Here is a 14,910-nt window from a genome sequence, read left to right on the forward strand (position 1 = left end):
AGTACAGGTTGAATGAACTCTGCTGCTGAGTTCATTACAACCAACCCTGCTGTCGCCCTGTGATTCCTGCCAGCCACTGCCCACCCTTTACAGTCCAGTGGGAGGCAACACAGACAGCAGCCAGGGGCAGTGGCAGGTAGATTTTATTGGCCTGGTACTGGGATACCGGGGATCCTCCCCAAGGGCAGGGGTTGGGGTCAAGGCTGAAGATAAATCTGATGGTCACTTGTGGTAGAATCGTGGATTCTGGCTGTGCTGGATGAAGGGGAGCCGAGGGCCAGGCTGGCTGGTGGTTGCAAAGCCCGACTGGCAGTGGTGATGAAAGGAGGGCCTTGTCAGTGTGCACACCCTCCTGTCTACTCCACACCAGAGAGCCACCCCAGGGAGGGGAAGGGAAAACGGTGCAATGCAGGGATTCTGAGGGACCCGATCACCACCCTTACCTTTCCTGCTGGTTGCATCTGCACAGGGAGCTGGGGTGAAGCCAGGAGTCCAGGGGCAGGATGCAGAGCTTGGGGATGCATGGGACGCAGGGAGGACTGCAGAGAACAGTGTCAGCAACTGAGGCAGCCTGAGGTTCCCCTTAGCATAGGCAGCCCTTGACTTTGCAAGGTTCTACTCACTGAGTCAGAGAAGCCAGTCTGCTGGTTAGCGTGTTCCATCTGCTTTTGTAAGGACAGGGCACCACCAGGCTGGAGAAACCCTAGGCGGGGAAGGAGGAGTGTGAAGTGAATAGAGAAGGGGGAAAGGAGGAAGGTAGGACGCATGGAACTGGGCCCCAGCATGGGGTGTTCCCATCACCTGTCTGGGTGGGCTGAAAGTGGCTGTGCACGGCATAGGGCTGTGGCTGTGGCTGAGACAAGTACTGCACTGCAGGAAACGCGGAAGGTGCTGAGGAAGGCAGGAGGCCATTAGAACTTCCTTGTAGCCTGTTCAACACTCCTCCCTTTGGGTCTTGAGGAAAATTCCTCTTCCCACCTCACCTCTGAGCTGCTGACTAGGACTGTAGGCAGGCTGCGTGGGTCCATAGTGAGGTGGGGGTTGAGCAGCTCCATAGGCGCCACCCGGGCTACCTTGGAATTGCCCATGCTCCGGGGTCCCTGCGAAAGCAGCTGCTGAGCCCACGTAGTGCCGGGTCTAAGAAGGAAGGATGAAAATTCACTGCCTGTAAACTCCATGAAGCAGAAATTCAAGTGACAGCACCCCCATTCCCCCTATTCAGATGTAGACACACTCAAGACTTGAGTGCTGGCTGGTGAAGATGCTAGGGTCTGGGTGGAAGTAGGAAAAAAAAATTCAGCCTAGACACCCAATCTTCCTGCTTTTACCGTAAGTACTTGGGGTCCAAACATCTGTTTGGCTCTGTCAGCTGCCATGAGGGTGCCTGGGCGATTGTGTCCTCCAGGGCTCCCTAGAGAGGGAGAGGGGTGCTTCATGATGTTGCAACTCCCAGGAGGGCCCATTCTGACCAGCAGTTTCTTAATCCTCACCCTGCATGCTGAGGAGGTGAGTTCCGGTGTGAACGGTCAGGCCTTGCTGGTATGCTGCTGATGTCAGAGTGGTCAGGTCACTGGAGCGAAAGGAAAGCGGGTCAAAGACAAGTCTGTCCTGTCTCCACCCCCACACACTTCCCTTCCCATTTGCCATTAAACACTGATCTTTTGTTACCTGATCCCTGTTACACTTTGGCCTCGATTTTATTTTTAGTTCTTTAATCTCACCTCTGCTCTTTTCGCCTCCGTTTTTCTTCCTCATGTAAAACTTTCTTGAGCTGCAGGAAAAGTTGATGCTTCTCTTCCTGTAGAGCTAAAAGCTTCTCCTGCAACTTCAGGATCTGGGGAGGGGAGAGAAGATGAAAGCAGGAGAGCCAAGAGAAGAAAGAAGTGGGAGAGATGGAGGGACTGCTTACTTGTTCCTTGGTCTCCTCTAGTGACATTCTCTCTTCCATCTCCTTTTTCTTCCTTCTCTCCTGCTCTTCCTTCATCTTCTGTTCCATCATCTTGTCCACTTCTTCCTCCTCTGAAATAAGAGGCAGAATGGGCAAGCGGCAGGGTGTTAAAATATTAGAACTGAAGAACAGCAAAAACTGGTTATCCCAGTGCTCTGGAATAGGCTTCATCACTGTGAGGGGGCTGGAACGGGGAGGTTTATTAGGTGCTCTCCAAGGTCCTTCCCAGCTCCGGGCGTGGCCTTTTTTAACTCCCACCACCATCACCACGGGGCTAGCTGTCCCTCTGGCTTCGGCCGTCGTGCACTGGTCTGCCCGTGGGTGGGGGTCACCGTGGACCGCGGAGCGCCCGAACCGTGTGTCCTCCCGCTTTGAGCCCGGCTCACCCTGCCGCTTGCGCTCCCGCTCCATCATGATGTGTCGGTGCAACGCCCTGGCCATGGCGTTGGACAGCTTCGGACGCTCCAGAAGCGCAGGCATGGTGCTGCTGGGGACGCTCGGGCCGTGAGCGCCCGGCTCTGTCGCTGGCTGCCAGACCTCTGGCCGGGCCTGCGGGGAGGCGGCAGCTCAGTGGGAGCGGGCCGCGTCCAGGCGGAAGCCGCCGCCCGCCGCCCCGGTCACGTGCCCGCCGCCCGGCCGGGCCCACAGCGCGGCTCTTCCGCGTGCGCGGGCCTGGGTCTCGGTCTCCGTGCTCCCGCCCCTGCCCGCCACCCGGGCGCCCGCCCCACCCTACTCGCCTTCTCGTCGCTTTCTCTGTGGCCTCCCGAGCTGCAGGACCGCGGCGTCACATCCGGCCGCTGGGCCGAATCCTTCCGGAGTCGGGCCTCCGCGGGCTCGCTGGTTGGGCGGAGCGGCGCAGACGGAAGTGCCGGCGACGGGTGCTCGTGGTGTCCAAACCCCCGCTATGTGCCCCACGAGACTCCCCGACCCGGCCCGCCCAGCGGGCGGAGCCCCCGAAGTTGGCGGGGCCGGGGCTCCTCCCGTGGACGAGAGGCACGCGAAACAGGGGCCGAGGCGGCTGCTCTTAGACTTCGTTTATTGGCTCCTTATAAATCAGAGTCAGTAACAACTGTACAGAGGCCCGAGCCCCGGCCCCCGCCTTCCCCACTCCCGCCCGGGCCGGAACAGCAGCTTCGTTGGGGCACGAGGAGACGCCTCTGGGATTCACAGTAACCAGGGAACAGAAACGGAAATAAATTAAGTGTATGGGGGAGGAGTCGCGGGGAGTCATGCTCCCCAGATCAGTGCATGGAGAGGGTTTCCCGGGGTCTGCGGCCGGGCTCCCCACTGCGCCCTCACCGCGGAGGGAGGGACGTCCCCTTCCGGCCGGGGCACGGAGCCAAGCTCCGCTTCCCAGCTAGTCTAGGAGCCTGCCCACACGCTCCTGTGCATCTGCCAGGCTGAGCACCATGCATGTCGCGGAGCGCTGGAATGACCTGGAGGCAGTCATCATTCCGAGTCCACGGGCCGAGGCCCAACTGTGCTTGTAGTGGTGCGGCCTCACCCCTCACTCCACCCGTACCAGCAGGGCATAGAGGAGCGTGGCCCCTTTCTCCTTGGTCACCCACTCAAGTTCAGCTGGGCTGAAGTGAGGATCGGGAGGCTCTCTGAGGGCCACAGAAGGGGGTCCCGGGGTGTAGGAGCCAGGGCGCACACACACCTGGAACGCCACCTGGGCCTGGTGCGTCCGCTGGGATTTGGGGTCCCGGAATCTGTCAGGTAACAAGCAGAAATAGGGCAGTGAGGCCTCTGGCCCCAGTACCTCTGCCCCTTGGCACCTGCAACCACCTCAATTAGCAACAGGCCCTGCTGTTCCTAGTAGTCACTCCTTCCTTACAGGGGCTTGGCTGCAGCCTCATCTCTACCTGAAATGGTCTTCCTCCCAATGCCTGTTCTACTGACTTTGTCCTGCCCAAGTCTTTGCTCAGATTCATCCTAGTGATATCTACCTGGACTACCTGATCTTGTGTGCTCCAACCACACTCCTGATGCACTTCACTCTGCTCTACTTTCCGCTTCCATAGTACTTACTTGTCACCTTCAAAAATACTAAATAACTATGGATAAACATTCTACAGCAAGAGAGGACATAACTTCCATGTGACCAGGGTTCCCTTCTTTGTTCTTTGTGATAGAACAAAATAAATGGAACTTGTACAAAGACTGTGAATGAAGAGCTGGCTGGAGACTGAGGAACCAGGGAGACAAGGTGGACAGGAGGGAATCATGGAGATCCATGTGGCCCTGAGCCCCCTCCCGTGTACTCACTGCACTTTGGATGCCAGGGTCTCAGCCCCAGCATATTGGAGGGAGGGGGAAAGCAGCACTGGAGGCGGCTGCTCCTCCCGGGGAGGCGCACAGTTCTCTCCAGGCTCCTCGAACCCTGTCCCAGGCTCTCCCTTCAAGGGCCGGCAGCTCAGGATGGAAGCAGTGCCTGTGAGGGAGGAAAGCTGGGTCAGAGGGGGCCTCCTGCCACCCACAGGCCCACCTGCCCTGCTTCCGCTGGTGCTACATACCTGCCCCTAGCTCCCCTCGGTCCAGCACCCTCCGGACAGCCGCCACATTGCTCCCATGGTAGGCCATATGCCACTTCTTGGTTAGCGTCCCAGCCTCCAGGCGGGGGTTCACCCTAGCAAATGGACAGACAGGACAAAGGTCATTGGCTCCCGAAGGTCATTCCCCAGACAGCAAGTTTTGTCTTCTACACACCCTCTCAGGACCTTTTCTCAAGGGGGGTAAAGGATAGTGCGGGAAGTGCACAATCCTTCCCTCTATGTACCTGAGGTTGAACCTGCACCAGCCAAAAGGCAGAGCGTATTCACGGGGGGGCTCCCCTCGGCGCCTGTGGGCCTCATCCCCTCGAAGTTTTCGGCAAGACTCACAGTAGCACAGGCTACGCTTCGGCGGAGGCATGAAATAGTCCTCTGTGGAGAGTGAGCAGCACACTTTGTGGCATGGCCCCCACCCTGGGGCTCAGCCGCGGCCCGGGGCTGGGCCGGGAATAAGGTGGGTTCTGGGGGCCTGGGGACTCACCAGGAAGCAACAGCAGTTCCTGGAAACGGGAGCAAAGGGCATGGTACTCGCAGCTTTTGAGGGGGCTAGTGGTGGGTGGCGGGCCCCAGCACACACTCTCCTTGATACCTGAGGGAGCAGAGTAGGCCCATGTCACAGGGGCTGGAGAAGTACAAAGAAGTACAAAGTACAGAAGCACAAAGTTGGGGTGAGGTGGGCCCTGGCCCCTTGGGCGGGCTCACCATCCACCATGTCAGCTTTCTCCATGTCCCCTTGGGTTCCAGCACTTTTCCCACTGGCAGCCCCTGGTTCAGGGCTCACAATTGTCACCTACAGAGAGGGGTGATCAGTCAGGGTGTGATCAGCCCCCAGGGGCTGCTGATCCCTTCATGAACTACCAGCTTCCCCTTTCCTGGGACCACCCAGCCTCCCAGGTGCCACTCCTCCCACGGCCACTCACCTGCTCACACTGCCCATAGAGGTCCACGAGCGCGTGGCAGGGCTGGGGGACATCTGGCACAGCCACCCCCTGGTCCATTCCGTTGATATGGAGGTGCAGCCCCCCAGAGCTGTCCAGCCGCAGTCCCAGGATGGTGCCTTCTGGACACGTGTCCAGATTCGGCCCAAATTTCTCACAGATCTAGAAGGAAAGATCTATTCTCTTCAGGGAGATCAGACTCCCCACTGGCAGCAGCCACCGCCGCCCTTCACTAAGCTTTGCCAGTCGCTGGGTTTTGCCTCTACCCTTGCCCACTGCTTCAGTTACCTAAACTCCACCTTCCCCTTCCCCCCTTGCAACATTCTCAATGGCAGGGATGTCGGAGTAGGCAGTGAGCCTGAGGCTGTCCAGGTAATGGCACTCATACCTCTGCCCACCTGCTACAGGGCCGCTATACACCTCTGCTCCTATCTCCAGGGCTCAGGGCCCCACTTCTCCCTCAGCCAGCCACTCACTCTCAGAGATAGGGCCCTCTCCCTGCTCCCCACCCACCTTGAGGCCGTTGTGGAAGACCCCTCGGCCCCGCAGCAGCCAAGCTGCCCGTTTGAGGGCACAGGCGGAAGCAGGAAAGTTGAGCCTCTCCGGTGGGCAGGTGATGACTCCGAGAACAAGGGAAGATGTCCACTGCCGGTTCAGGAAGTCTATCCGCACCTGGGGAGAAGGCAACTGCTCCACAATCATAGCCTCCTGCGAAGAGGTCCCCCATCCAGCAGGACCGGGCTCCTCACCCCCGCCAGGGAGAGAAGACGGCACCCCAGAGTGCAGCCAGGGATGCAGCCTGTTCTGATACCTGGAGGGACCCGAAATGGCCAATTTGTTTGTGTCCTTCCCTCTTTCAGCCTTGGTCTTGATATGCCTTTAAAAGGATTCTTGTCCCTGGGGGTTTCCTTCACCTGCCTAACTGACATCTTCGCAGCATAATGCCCCCTCCCCTGGAAAGCATGCCCCGTTCCCACATACAGGATCAGGAGCCTTCCTGGCCTCCCCAAGCCCCTCCACACTGCTTCCCTCATCACAGCCCTCAGGTGGGTACTTCCTGGAAACTGATCTACAACTCCCACCACAGGATATGAACAAACACCCAGAAAGCCATCCCTGAACCGGCATGGCTTCCACTTCATCCTTCACTTGGGAAAAAAAAGCCTTTCTACAGGAGAGTTGGCCCTGGGTCACCTGGAGCAAGAGGAGCTGGGGATAAGGAGGTGTGGCTCACCTGGACCAGCAGCTGAGGCACCAGGGGCTGGTTGATGACAACGATGCCCTGGTTGTAGCTGGCCACTCGTGTGGCTGTACGGTTCCCATTGGACAAGAGAATATTCTTCCCATGGTTCTCCAGGAACTCAAGGGCTGTGGGCATAATGGCCACTTGGTTCTGGCTCTGGTAAGGAGGAGAGACTGAGCTGCTGGAGGGTGCCGACTCAAAACCATAGCCACCCCACCAGGATGGACATAGAGCCTGCCAATAAGCCTCTGGCCATCCAGGACTAGATCAGGGAATCCGAAAATGACCTGGTGGCTGATGGCCCACCAACAGTCCATCCCTGAGCCCAATGGTTCCTGCTGCCACCTCTTACTTCCAGGACATGCTCCTCGCCTTCGTCATCCTCCTCGCCCTCACTGCCGGTGTCTGAGCTGGGGGAAGGAGGCTGAGTGCCTTCTGGCTCATCCAGATGGGTGGAGCTGACAATAGAGACACTCCGCACTGGCCCATATAGATCCAACACAGCCCACACACTCTGTGGGCACACAGACCGGAAGTTAGGAATTAGCAGAGGACCTCGATCCTCCTCCAGCCCCATGGAAGGTCTGGGGTCTACCTTGGCGATGCCAGTGGCTGCAGGACCCATATCCTCTCCGTCTACCAGGATGTGCATTGTGTCGTCTGCCCCTCGGCGAATGCCCACACGGCTTCCCACCTAGGGCCAAGGTACGGCAAGGACAAGGGCTCAGTCCACCTCTCCCTGCCGCCCCTACTCCCGGGCCCACCCCCAGCCCCGGGGTCGGCTGCCTCACCCCCAGCCTCTCCAGGTTCCGGCCATAGTTCATCCTCTGGAGTTGCCCGTCACGCCTCACTTCACAGCTGGACACCATCCAAGTGGTCTTTGTCCGGAGCTCTGGCAGGGAGGGAGGCAGTCCCGGGCCCCCACCTGCACCAGGCCCCATGTCCCCAGGTGCTAGTGTGGTCAGCCCTAGACGGAGGGAGCCGGCCCACTTCTCATCTAGCTCCTCCACCTTTACCTGGGAGACAGAAGAACCCTCAGAGCAATGCAGGAGGATGGGAGGCAGGCTGGCCCTGCCATGGAGGTTTGGTGGCCCCCGGGTCACATCGCCACAGCCCACCTCGAAGATTTCCTCAGTCTTGAGCTCCTTGGTGCTGAAGACGAGGCCATGGGCGTAGCCGGCTGCTCGCACTGCCCTCGTGCCGTCTTCCTCCAGAGCAATGTTCTTGCCGCAGGTGCTGTGGAATCGGTGGGCCACGCCAGCCACTGTGGGAAGACAGCACCAGAGGAGGGGTAGGATTGGAGCAGCAAGCTTCACAAAGGACAGGGCGAGGCTTTCAGATGCAGCAGAAGTCGACATGACAGTCCCACCTCCAGTCTTTCCTCAAGAACTGTGACACCTCTTTCACCACAGCAGGACTCAGTCCCAAACCTGCCGTGCCCAGTGATGGTGTCCCAGCCCTTTGGTGGCAGGGAAGCATCCAGGCCCTGCGTCCAGGTAGAACTTCCCTCTTCTTGGCTGCTCCCCACCAGGGGCTAAGCCCTCCTCCTTCCCCTTGGTCTACGGCTGCTGCAGCCAGCCTGTCTTAAACAGCTTGCCTGACCTGGAGGCTGCACCCCTCAGGCCCACCACAGGCAGGCAGAGCCCCTCCCCGCTCCCTCCCTGCCACCCTCTCCCTGCCGGCTAAACCTGGGGAGTGCAGGGGGAACGACTTCTCAGTGGCAGTGTTGCTGGTCGCCAGGCTGTTGTCCATGGGGCCAGTGGCATTGGTGATGGACACTTGGACGCACTGGCCGTACAGATCCACTACCGCATACACTTCTGCGTAAGAACGGAAGGTGTCAGCAGCCCAATAGCCTGGGGTGGGCTGGGCCGAAGGTGGCAGGTCGAAAGCCACAGAATAGTCACCTTTACCGGGAGGCAAGCCTGAGCACGCAGCGCCTTGGTCCTGGCCGTTGATGAAGTAGTGCAGGTCGCCCTTGGCCGTGCGCATCATACCGATGCGGGCGCCAGTGCCCAGTGCATCAAGATCACACCCGTAGTTGTTGCGCATGGTGTTCCCATCTTGCATGATGGCTGTGCCACTGCAGGGATAACAGAACGGGTAGATCGGCCTCCCAGCTTCCTCCCCACACAGGCCTCTGCCCCATCTCTGCTTGTCGGAACCGTCCAGGGCCTTGGACTGGGATATTAACCTGGGGTGTGAGATGCAATCTTGTCGCCTGCACCCTGGAAACCCCCTGGCAAAAGTAGAAGCTACCCTAAGGGTCTAGGGGGAGGGAACAGCCAGGCCACCTAGGTCTGTCATGGTCTACAGCTACCATAGGCTCCAAACCCTGCTTCCCTCATCCCGGCCAGCTCCACCAAGCTGGCTGCCAAAGCAGACAGCCCAACCTCAGCATCCATGTGTCATAGTCAATGTCTGTCATAGTGTTGGGGAATTCAAGGTCCTCCGGCCGAATAGCAGTCACTCCTAGAAGGAAGCAGGGGTGGGTCAGAGCCGAGTCTCCAGCCTCTGGCAGAAAGCACCTCCCCAGCACATGTATATGTACACACACACACACACACACATGCCCCTCACCAGCCTCAATGGAGCCTGACCAGCGGTCTACCATCTTCTGAATGACGATTTCAAACAGCTCGCCATCTCTCAGGGCTCTGCCAGGAGAATGGCCGTCAGACAGGCCCCACTTGGGTGGCTGATACTGAGTAGTGGGGAAGTGAAGTGGGGACATAAAAGTCCAGACACTGACCGGTTGGAGATGACAATGGCGTCGTTGAACTCGCTGCGGCAATTGTGGCGGAGTGCAGTACGGCCCCCGTTGGTGATGACCGCATTGCTGCCGTGCAGCTGGTGGAAGCGGAGGTCTGAGCCCCCAGCCCCAGATGATGGGGAGCTTGGAGACACCTGGTTGTTCCCCTCAGGGAGTGGTTCAGGGACTGGGGGCACCTCTGCAAGTGGACATCACCCTTTAGGCCTACAGTCATCTCTGAGGCCTCCCAAGGCCACCCCAGCTCCTGCCCAGCCCGGCCCTCACCCACGTCGTCCACAATGGTGGCCTGGGCCGCCTGGCCATAGAGATCCACGACAGCATAGACGCCTGGGGGCACATTCCAGGCAGCAGGACCCTGAGTCATGCCGTTGACAAAGAAGTGGAGAGTCCCGTCCTCCCGCCGCACCACGCCCACCGTGTCCCCTGCCTTGGAAGAAGCGGGGCTGGAGTGAGGAGTCAGGCCGAGTTCCTGCCTGGGCTCGTCCTCCAGCAGCCCCACCTGGCCTGCCTCCCCGCTACCGACAGGTGGCGGCTCCCCCAGTCTCCCACCTTGAGTCGGTCCAGGTTGTGCCCGTATTCATCCAAGATGGTCGTCCCATTGTGCATCACCCCATTCCCTGTCATCATCCAGGTCCCTAGTGGACAATGAGTGGCAAAAGCCATGAAGAGGAAGCCAAGGCTTCTTTCCTTTACACAGCAGTCCCCCAGTTACTTCCGGAAGCTACCAGTCCAGCCTGCCTTTTTTTCTCAGGGCAGAGCAAGAAAATTCTGCGGTTCTCATGCCAACCACAGGCCCTATCCACGTGGCACACTTTAGGCACTGAATGTGTCATCACAAACCTGACAAGTCAAAGGTCTGGAAAACAGGGACGGCATCCCCTCTAGCATCTTATCCTGGCCCTGCCCTTCCTGGGAGCTCACCAGAGCGCAAGTTGGTCATGGTGGAGGGCAACTGGAGGTAGGCAGGGTTGTGGGTGGTGACGCCAATCTCAATGGAGCCAGCCCACTTGTCCACCATCTTGTCGATGCGCACCTGGAACACCTCTCCGTCCCGCAGGGCTCTGCTGCTCAGCACCACGCCATGATTGAAGTCGTCGGTGGCACTGAGGGCATGGCAAGTGGGGACTCAGATCCCCCCCCAACACACTGCTCCAAAGCTCAGCACTGCAACACCCAGCCGACACCCACTGCCCAAGTCAAGCACCCACGGTCCGCATTCCAGGAGGCCCCCCAACCAGACTCCCACTGCCTCCCACTTGCCCACCCCTCCCCCAATCCCCTCATAGCCCCTCCGCAGGCTTCTCCCCACCCCATGGGCCATACTGGGGCCTCAGGGCAGTGCGTCCCTCGTGGGTGATGGCTGCCTTCTGCCCACAGTTGGGGTGGAAGAGCAGGCGCTCAGGTTCTGCCTGGGTTGTAGGAGCAGCCCGGCGGAGAGCACCCTCAGGGGACAGAGCCCGCAGGATGGCATTGTTCCGGCGAAGGCGGTCACTGTGGTTGTTATTGTGGACGATGGTCACCTTCACAGCCATTCCATACAAGTCCACCACACCGTACACCACTGGGGGCGTCAAGGGGGTCGCCACACCTGCAGGAGTGGAAGGCACAGGGAATGGAGGAATGATGGCCTCATTGTGTATGGGATGAGGGGAGAAGAATCAATAAAGGGAGAATGACACAGACCCCCCTCAGTGAAAGCCCTGGCCCAGCCACCCTCTCTGAGCTTCTCCTTACCCTGATCAATGCCATTAATGAAGAAGTGTAGGGCAGAGTTGGACTTCCTCGTGAGACCAATGTGGTCACCCTCCTATTCAAAGCAGAAAAATAAAAACCTGGAATCTTTCAACAGCTGGGGTCCAGACTTGTCCTGGACACTGAGAACAGAGTAGTCCTCCAGCCTTCCCATCAACCGATGCGACAGGGGAACAACTGGTTCCCATGCATCCCAGACCACTCTGAATGTTCAAGGCAAGTCAGGCACTATGTTAAACTATCTTATCAACACCAGCTCAACCTTCACGGCACTCTATCAAATAGTACTAACAGGCTCGTTTTCAGACATTAAGGAAAAAAAAACTACCCAAAAAGATGAGCTTCTGGCCACAGGTCACCACCACCAAAGGCCAAATTGAAAGAAGAATGCAACCCATCTGACTGCAAAATCTGAGTGCTTAACAGTTGGGCAACCCTGCCTTCTCAGAAGGAAAAGTGAAAGTCAATCATTTGTGTCCAACTCTTTGTGACCCCACGGACTGTAGCCTGCCAGGCTCCTCTGTCCATGGAATTCTCCAGGCCAGAATACTGGAGCAGGTATCCGTTCCCATCTCCAGGGGATCTTCCCAAACCAGGGATCAAACCCAGGTCTCCTGCTTTGCAGGCAGACTATCATTTGAGCCACCAGGGAAGCCCTTCTCAGAAGGACCCTTCAGACAAAAGATAAAGGGCCTTGCTCCAGATCAGAGAATATGGGGCCCAGGCAGGACTGCTCGGTATATACAGGGGTGCCCCTGGAGAGAGGCCGGCACTGTGTCCACCCTCACCTGCAGCTCATCCAGGCTGAATTCACAGTACTCCCGGCGGGTGCCCTTGCCATTGGTCAGGATCCCACAGCCGCTCATCATGATGGTGCCTGGGAAAGCAGACACTTTGGTTAGGGTATGGGCTCCCTGCACCTCAGTGACCACAGGCCACGCCCCCACCATGCCAGGGGCTGGTACCTGACTGCAGGTTGGTCATGGTGGCTGGGTACTCCAGATTGTTGGGGTTGTGGGTGGTGACACCAATCTCAATGGAGCCTGACCACTTATCTACGAGCTTATCGATGCGGATCTTGGGTGGAATGACAGTGGAAGGGAGAGGGGAAATGTAAACTCAGAGAAAAAAGTCTCTCCGCCCTTTGAGCTTCCCTAGGCCACCTCCACCCTCTGCTAGCATTGGGGATTGAGCCCCATCTCTAGTTCCCAGAGGGTGAGACGCTGGCCAGGCCCCAACACCTTGCACACCTCAAACATCTCATTGTCCCGGAGTGGGCGGTTGGTCATGACAACCCCGTTGTTGAATTCATCCAGGGGCCGGCGGCGCTCAGCAGTCTTATTGTTGTTGCTGAGCTTGATGAGGGTTCCACACTTCTCATGGAAAAGGAGAGCATCGTTGGAGGTGACAATGGGTGAGGTGGCAGCACCGCTAGGCCCTGGTGCTTCCTCTGCTGGGGGGGAGCTCAGGTTCACATTCAGGAGCCCCCCGTTGTACGCAGACAGGATGGCATTGCTCACCACCTCGGAGAGCTCCATGCTGGCAAAGTCTGCAACAGCAGGACACAGGAAGGGAGCAGAAATGAGTATTCTCAGTCTCAGGCTCACCAAGCTCTCCCTACCCCTCTCCTGAGGTCCCCCCCTGTCCACCTCATGTCCCGCTCCCCTTCCCAGGCCTCCCAGGAACCTTCACCATTATGCGACTCAAGGCTGTTAGGAAACGTCTCCGGTCGGGCCTGCGCTGGGGATACCATGAAGGCTGGGGACCAGGTGGGATGGGAGGGGAATAAGGGTTCAGCCCCTGCTGCAGGGACCACAGCCAGGAGACCCCTCCACTAGCCCCTGTTCTCCCAGCCCACACCCAGCCTCACTTGTCATTGCCTTGCCCGCCCCCGTTCCTTCAGCCATTCTGTCTGCCCCGTCCCCCCACCACTGCCCTAACTGCATTCTCACCTTCATCCCCAGAGGTCCCTTGTTCAGCCAAGGCAGAATCTTCAGGGGGGGCGGAGGGATCAAGGGGAGGTGTGGGGCTGGGAGTAGGGGGGCTGAAGCCCGGCTCAGGGGGGAGCACAGTGATCTGGGTGCACTTGCCGTAAAGGTCCACGACGGCCCAGACACGAGCCGGAAGGCCCGTGGCAGCCACGCCGCAATCCCGCCCGTTCACCCAGAGCCGCAGCTCCCCGGCAGCCGTGCGCTCCACACCCACACGGTCCCCTTCGCCAAGCTGGTCGAGGTCCTGCCCATACTCCTCCAGCACAGACCGTCCATCCCTCAGCACCGAGCAGCCCGACACTACCCACGAGCCTCCCTTCAGCCCTGTGGCGCTGCTTGGGAAGTCCAGCACATTGGGGTCCAGTGCCGTCACCCCAATCTCAATGGAGCCACTCCAGGAGTTGACCTGTGATGGGGCAGTGGACAGTGGCTCAGGGTGGGCTACGAATGGGTCTCCCACACTTCATAGGCCACTGTGTCCCCCTCTTCCCACCTCTTAGCTAACTGGGCTTTACTCTCTTGAGATACAAGACATCCCCAATCCAGAGATCCAGTCCCACAAAGTATTATCTGGACTCTGGTCTCAGGGAATGATTAGACTTGCTCTCCGTTAGCAACTCTCTTCTGTACTCTGGGTGCACGCTGTCTATGATCCCATGCTCTTCCCACGCTGGCTCACCAAGCTGGTTAAATTCCCTGGCTCCAGGCTCCTGCCATCTCTAATTGCTCTGGTCTCTGTAGCTCCTCAACCAGTCAAATTCACAGCTCTCCATACTCGCTGGTATATTGCTCGCTCTTTCTCTCTGGGCCTCTCTCCTAGGCTCTGGCTGCACTCAAACTCACTCTCTTCCCAAATTCTACCTCTGTGCACCTGGCATTTCCGCTGCATCACCGCACAGGCATACACATCTCTTGCTTTGAGTATCTCTCCTCACCCATCTTTCTGTCCCCATCGGTGTGCTTTTGTCCTTCAGTGGTTGTTCTTTTCTTGGTTATCTTTCTTCTCCTTCCATCACATATCTGACATCTCTCCATCCTCCATCTCCCAGAAATTATCCCAGGAGGATTGTTCTTTAATCATTATAGTGGGTGGGGCCCCGTGTCCCTTCCATGCTCCTGAGTCTTGACAAAAATCAAGCTCTCCTTGCCTCCTATTTTTGTGACTTAATGTTTCCGCTTCATGCTCCCTTCCTGCTCATCACCTGGTGTTCTGGCTAGCGGTTCCCTCTCGGTATCCGGTAATGTGGGCTACCCTAGCTGTCCTCCCCCATCGCCTTCTGGTCCCCTCCCACCACCCTCCACATCTCGCTTCCGCGGCCCCAGCTCCGCACCTTGCGGTCGATGCGGACGGTGAAGACGCGTCCATCGCGCAAGGGTTCTCGACTCAACACCAGCCCGTGGTTAAACTCCTGGCCTGGCTGCTGCCGCCGCGCTGTACGCCCACAGGCCGACAAGCTCACCAAGCGCCCGGTGCGCGGGTGCAGCTCCCCGCCGCTGCCCAGACCCCCGCCGGACCCCGGCCCTGGGCCGCTCCCGCCGGGGCCACCACCCCCACCCCCACCCGGCCCCGGCCCGGGGCCTCCCCCGGAGCCCCCATTCCCACCCGACCCCGCCGCCATCGCCGCTGACACCGGGGCCGCGCGACAGCCGCGCTTGGCGGCACCGTGGCAACCGCGGTGCACAGACGCCCTGGGGGAATAGGACTCGGGGGCT

At 58.8% G+C, this 14,910-nt stretch overlaps 2 protein-coding genes across 4 annotated transcripts; both read right to left on the reverse strand.

Moving 5' to 3' along the window:
* Positions 1-127: 127 nt before the first annotated feature.
* Positions 128-3,518, reverse strand: GPS2 (G protein pathway suppressor 2). Its single transcript, XM_069603326.1, has 11 exons — positions 2,686-3,518; positions 2,335-2,497; positions 1,910-2,019; positions 1,722-1,834; positions 1,491-1,570; positions 1,329-1,411; positions 984-1,137; positions 802-891; positions 624-703; positions 444-539; positions 128-306 (listed from the first exon to the last, which is right to left on the reverse strand). Exons 2-11 carry the CDS (start codon positions 2,426-2,428, stop codon positions 223-225), a joined length of 984 nt encoding a protein of 327 aa, XP_069459427.1. The 5' UTR covers positions 2,429-2,497; positions 2,686-3,518; the 3' UTR covers positions 128-222.
* Positions 3,456-14,831, reverse strand: NEURL4 (neuralized E3 ubiquitin protein ligase 4). Of its 3 annotated transcripts, none has more exons than XM_069603314.1 (29): positions 14,529-14,831; positions 13,159-13,603; positions 12,899-12,964; positions 12,457-12,755; positions 12,172-12,283; positions 11,995-12,083; positions 11,189-11,261; positions 10,778-11,042; positions 10,376-10,557; positions 10,004-10,089; positions 9,719-9,881; positions 9,434-9,632; positions 9,262-9,338; positions 9,075-9,153; positions 8,595-8,764; positions 8,370-8,501; positions 7,800-7,945; positions 7,473-7,697; positions 7,277-7,375; positions 7,034-7,195; positions 6,673-6,837; positions 5,952-6,110; positions 5,421-5,600; positions 5,203-5,290; positions 4,982-5,089; positions 4,728-4,872; positions 4,465-4,577; positions 4,217-4,382; positions 3,456-3,660 (listed from the first exon to the last, which is right to left on the reverse strand). In XM_069603314.1, exons 1-29 carry the CDS (start codon positions 14,814-14,816, stop codon positions 3,456-3,458), a joined length of 4,686 nt encoding a protein of 1,561 aa, XP_069459415.1. In that variant the 5' UTR covers positions 14,817-14,831. The 3 variants fall into 3 exon arrangements, with proteins under 3 accessions (XP_069459415.1, XP_069459414.1, XP_069459416.1); XM_069603313.1 differs by having other exon boundaries at positions 8,589-8,764; XM_069603315.1 differs by lacking the exons at positions 13,159-13,603; positions 14,529-14,831 and having other exon boundaries at positions 8,589-8,764; positions 9,723-9,897; positions 12,899-13,142.
* Positions 14,832-14,910: the final 79 nt, after the last annotated feature.

The sequence above is a fragment of the Ovis canadensis genome, chromosome 11 (genome assembly GCF_042477335.2).
Source record: "Ovis canadensis isolate MfBH-ARS-UI-01 breed Bighorn chromosome 11, ARS-UI_OviCan_v2, whole genome shotgun sequence".
In the NCBI taxonomy this organism is placed as follows: domain Eukaryota; kingdom Metazoa; phylum Chordata; class Mammalia; order Artiodactyla; family Bovidae; genus Ovis; species Ovis canadensis.

What these genes read in the sequence shown, in the direction of transcription:
- GPS2 (XM_069603326.1), bottom strand. Translation starts at nt 2,428, where the DNA reads ATGCCTGCGCTTCTGGAGCGTCCGAAGCTGTCCAACGCCATGGCCAGG. An exon ending in CTTTCAGCCCACCCAGACAG is followed by an intron (nt 704 to 801) that starts GTGATGGGAACA and finishes TTCCCCGCCTAG; the next exon opens with GGTTTCTCCAGCCTGGTGGT. An exon ending in AGATGCAACCAGCAGGAAAG is followed by an intron (nt 307 to 443) that starts GTAAGGGTGGTG and finishes CACCACTGCCAG; the next exon opens with TCGGGCTTTGCAACCACCAG.
- NEURL4 (XM_069603313.1), bottom strand. Translation starts at nt 14,816, where the DNA reads ATGGCGGCGGGGTCGGGTGGGAATGGGGGCTCCGGGGGAGGCCCCGGG. An exon ending in CACCATTGTGGACGACGTGG is followed by an intron (nt 9,633 to 9,718) that starts GTGAGGGCCGGG and finishes GTCCACTTGCAG; the next exon opens with AGGTGCCCCCAGTCCCTGAA. An exon ending in TCTTCCACAACGGCCTCAAG is followed by an intron (nt 5,601 to 5,951) that starts GTGGGTGGGGAG and finishes CTTTCCTTCTAG; the next exon opens with ATCTGTGAGAAATTTGGGCC.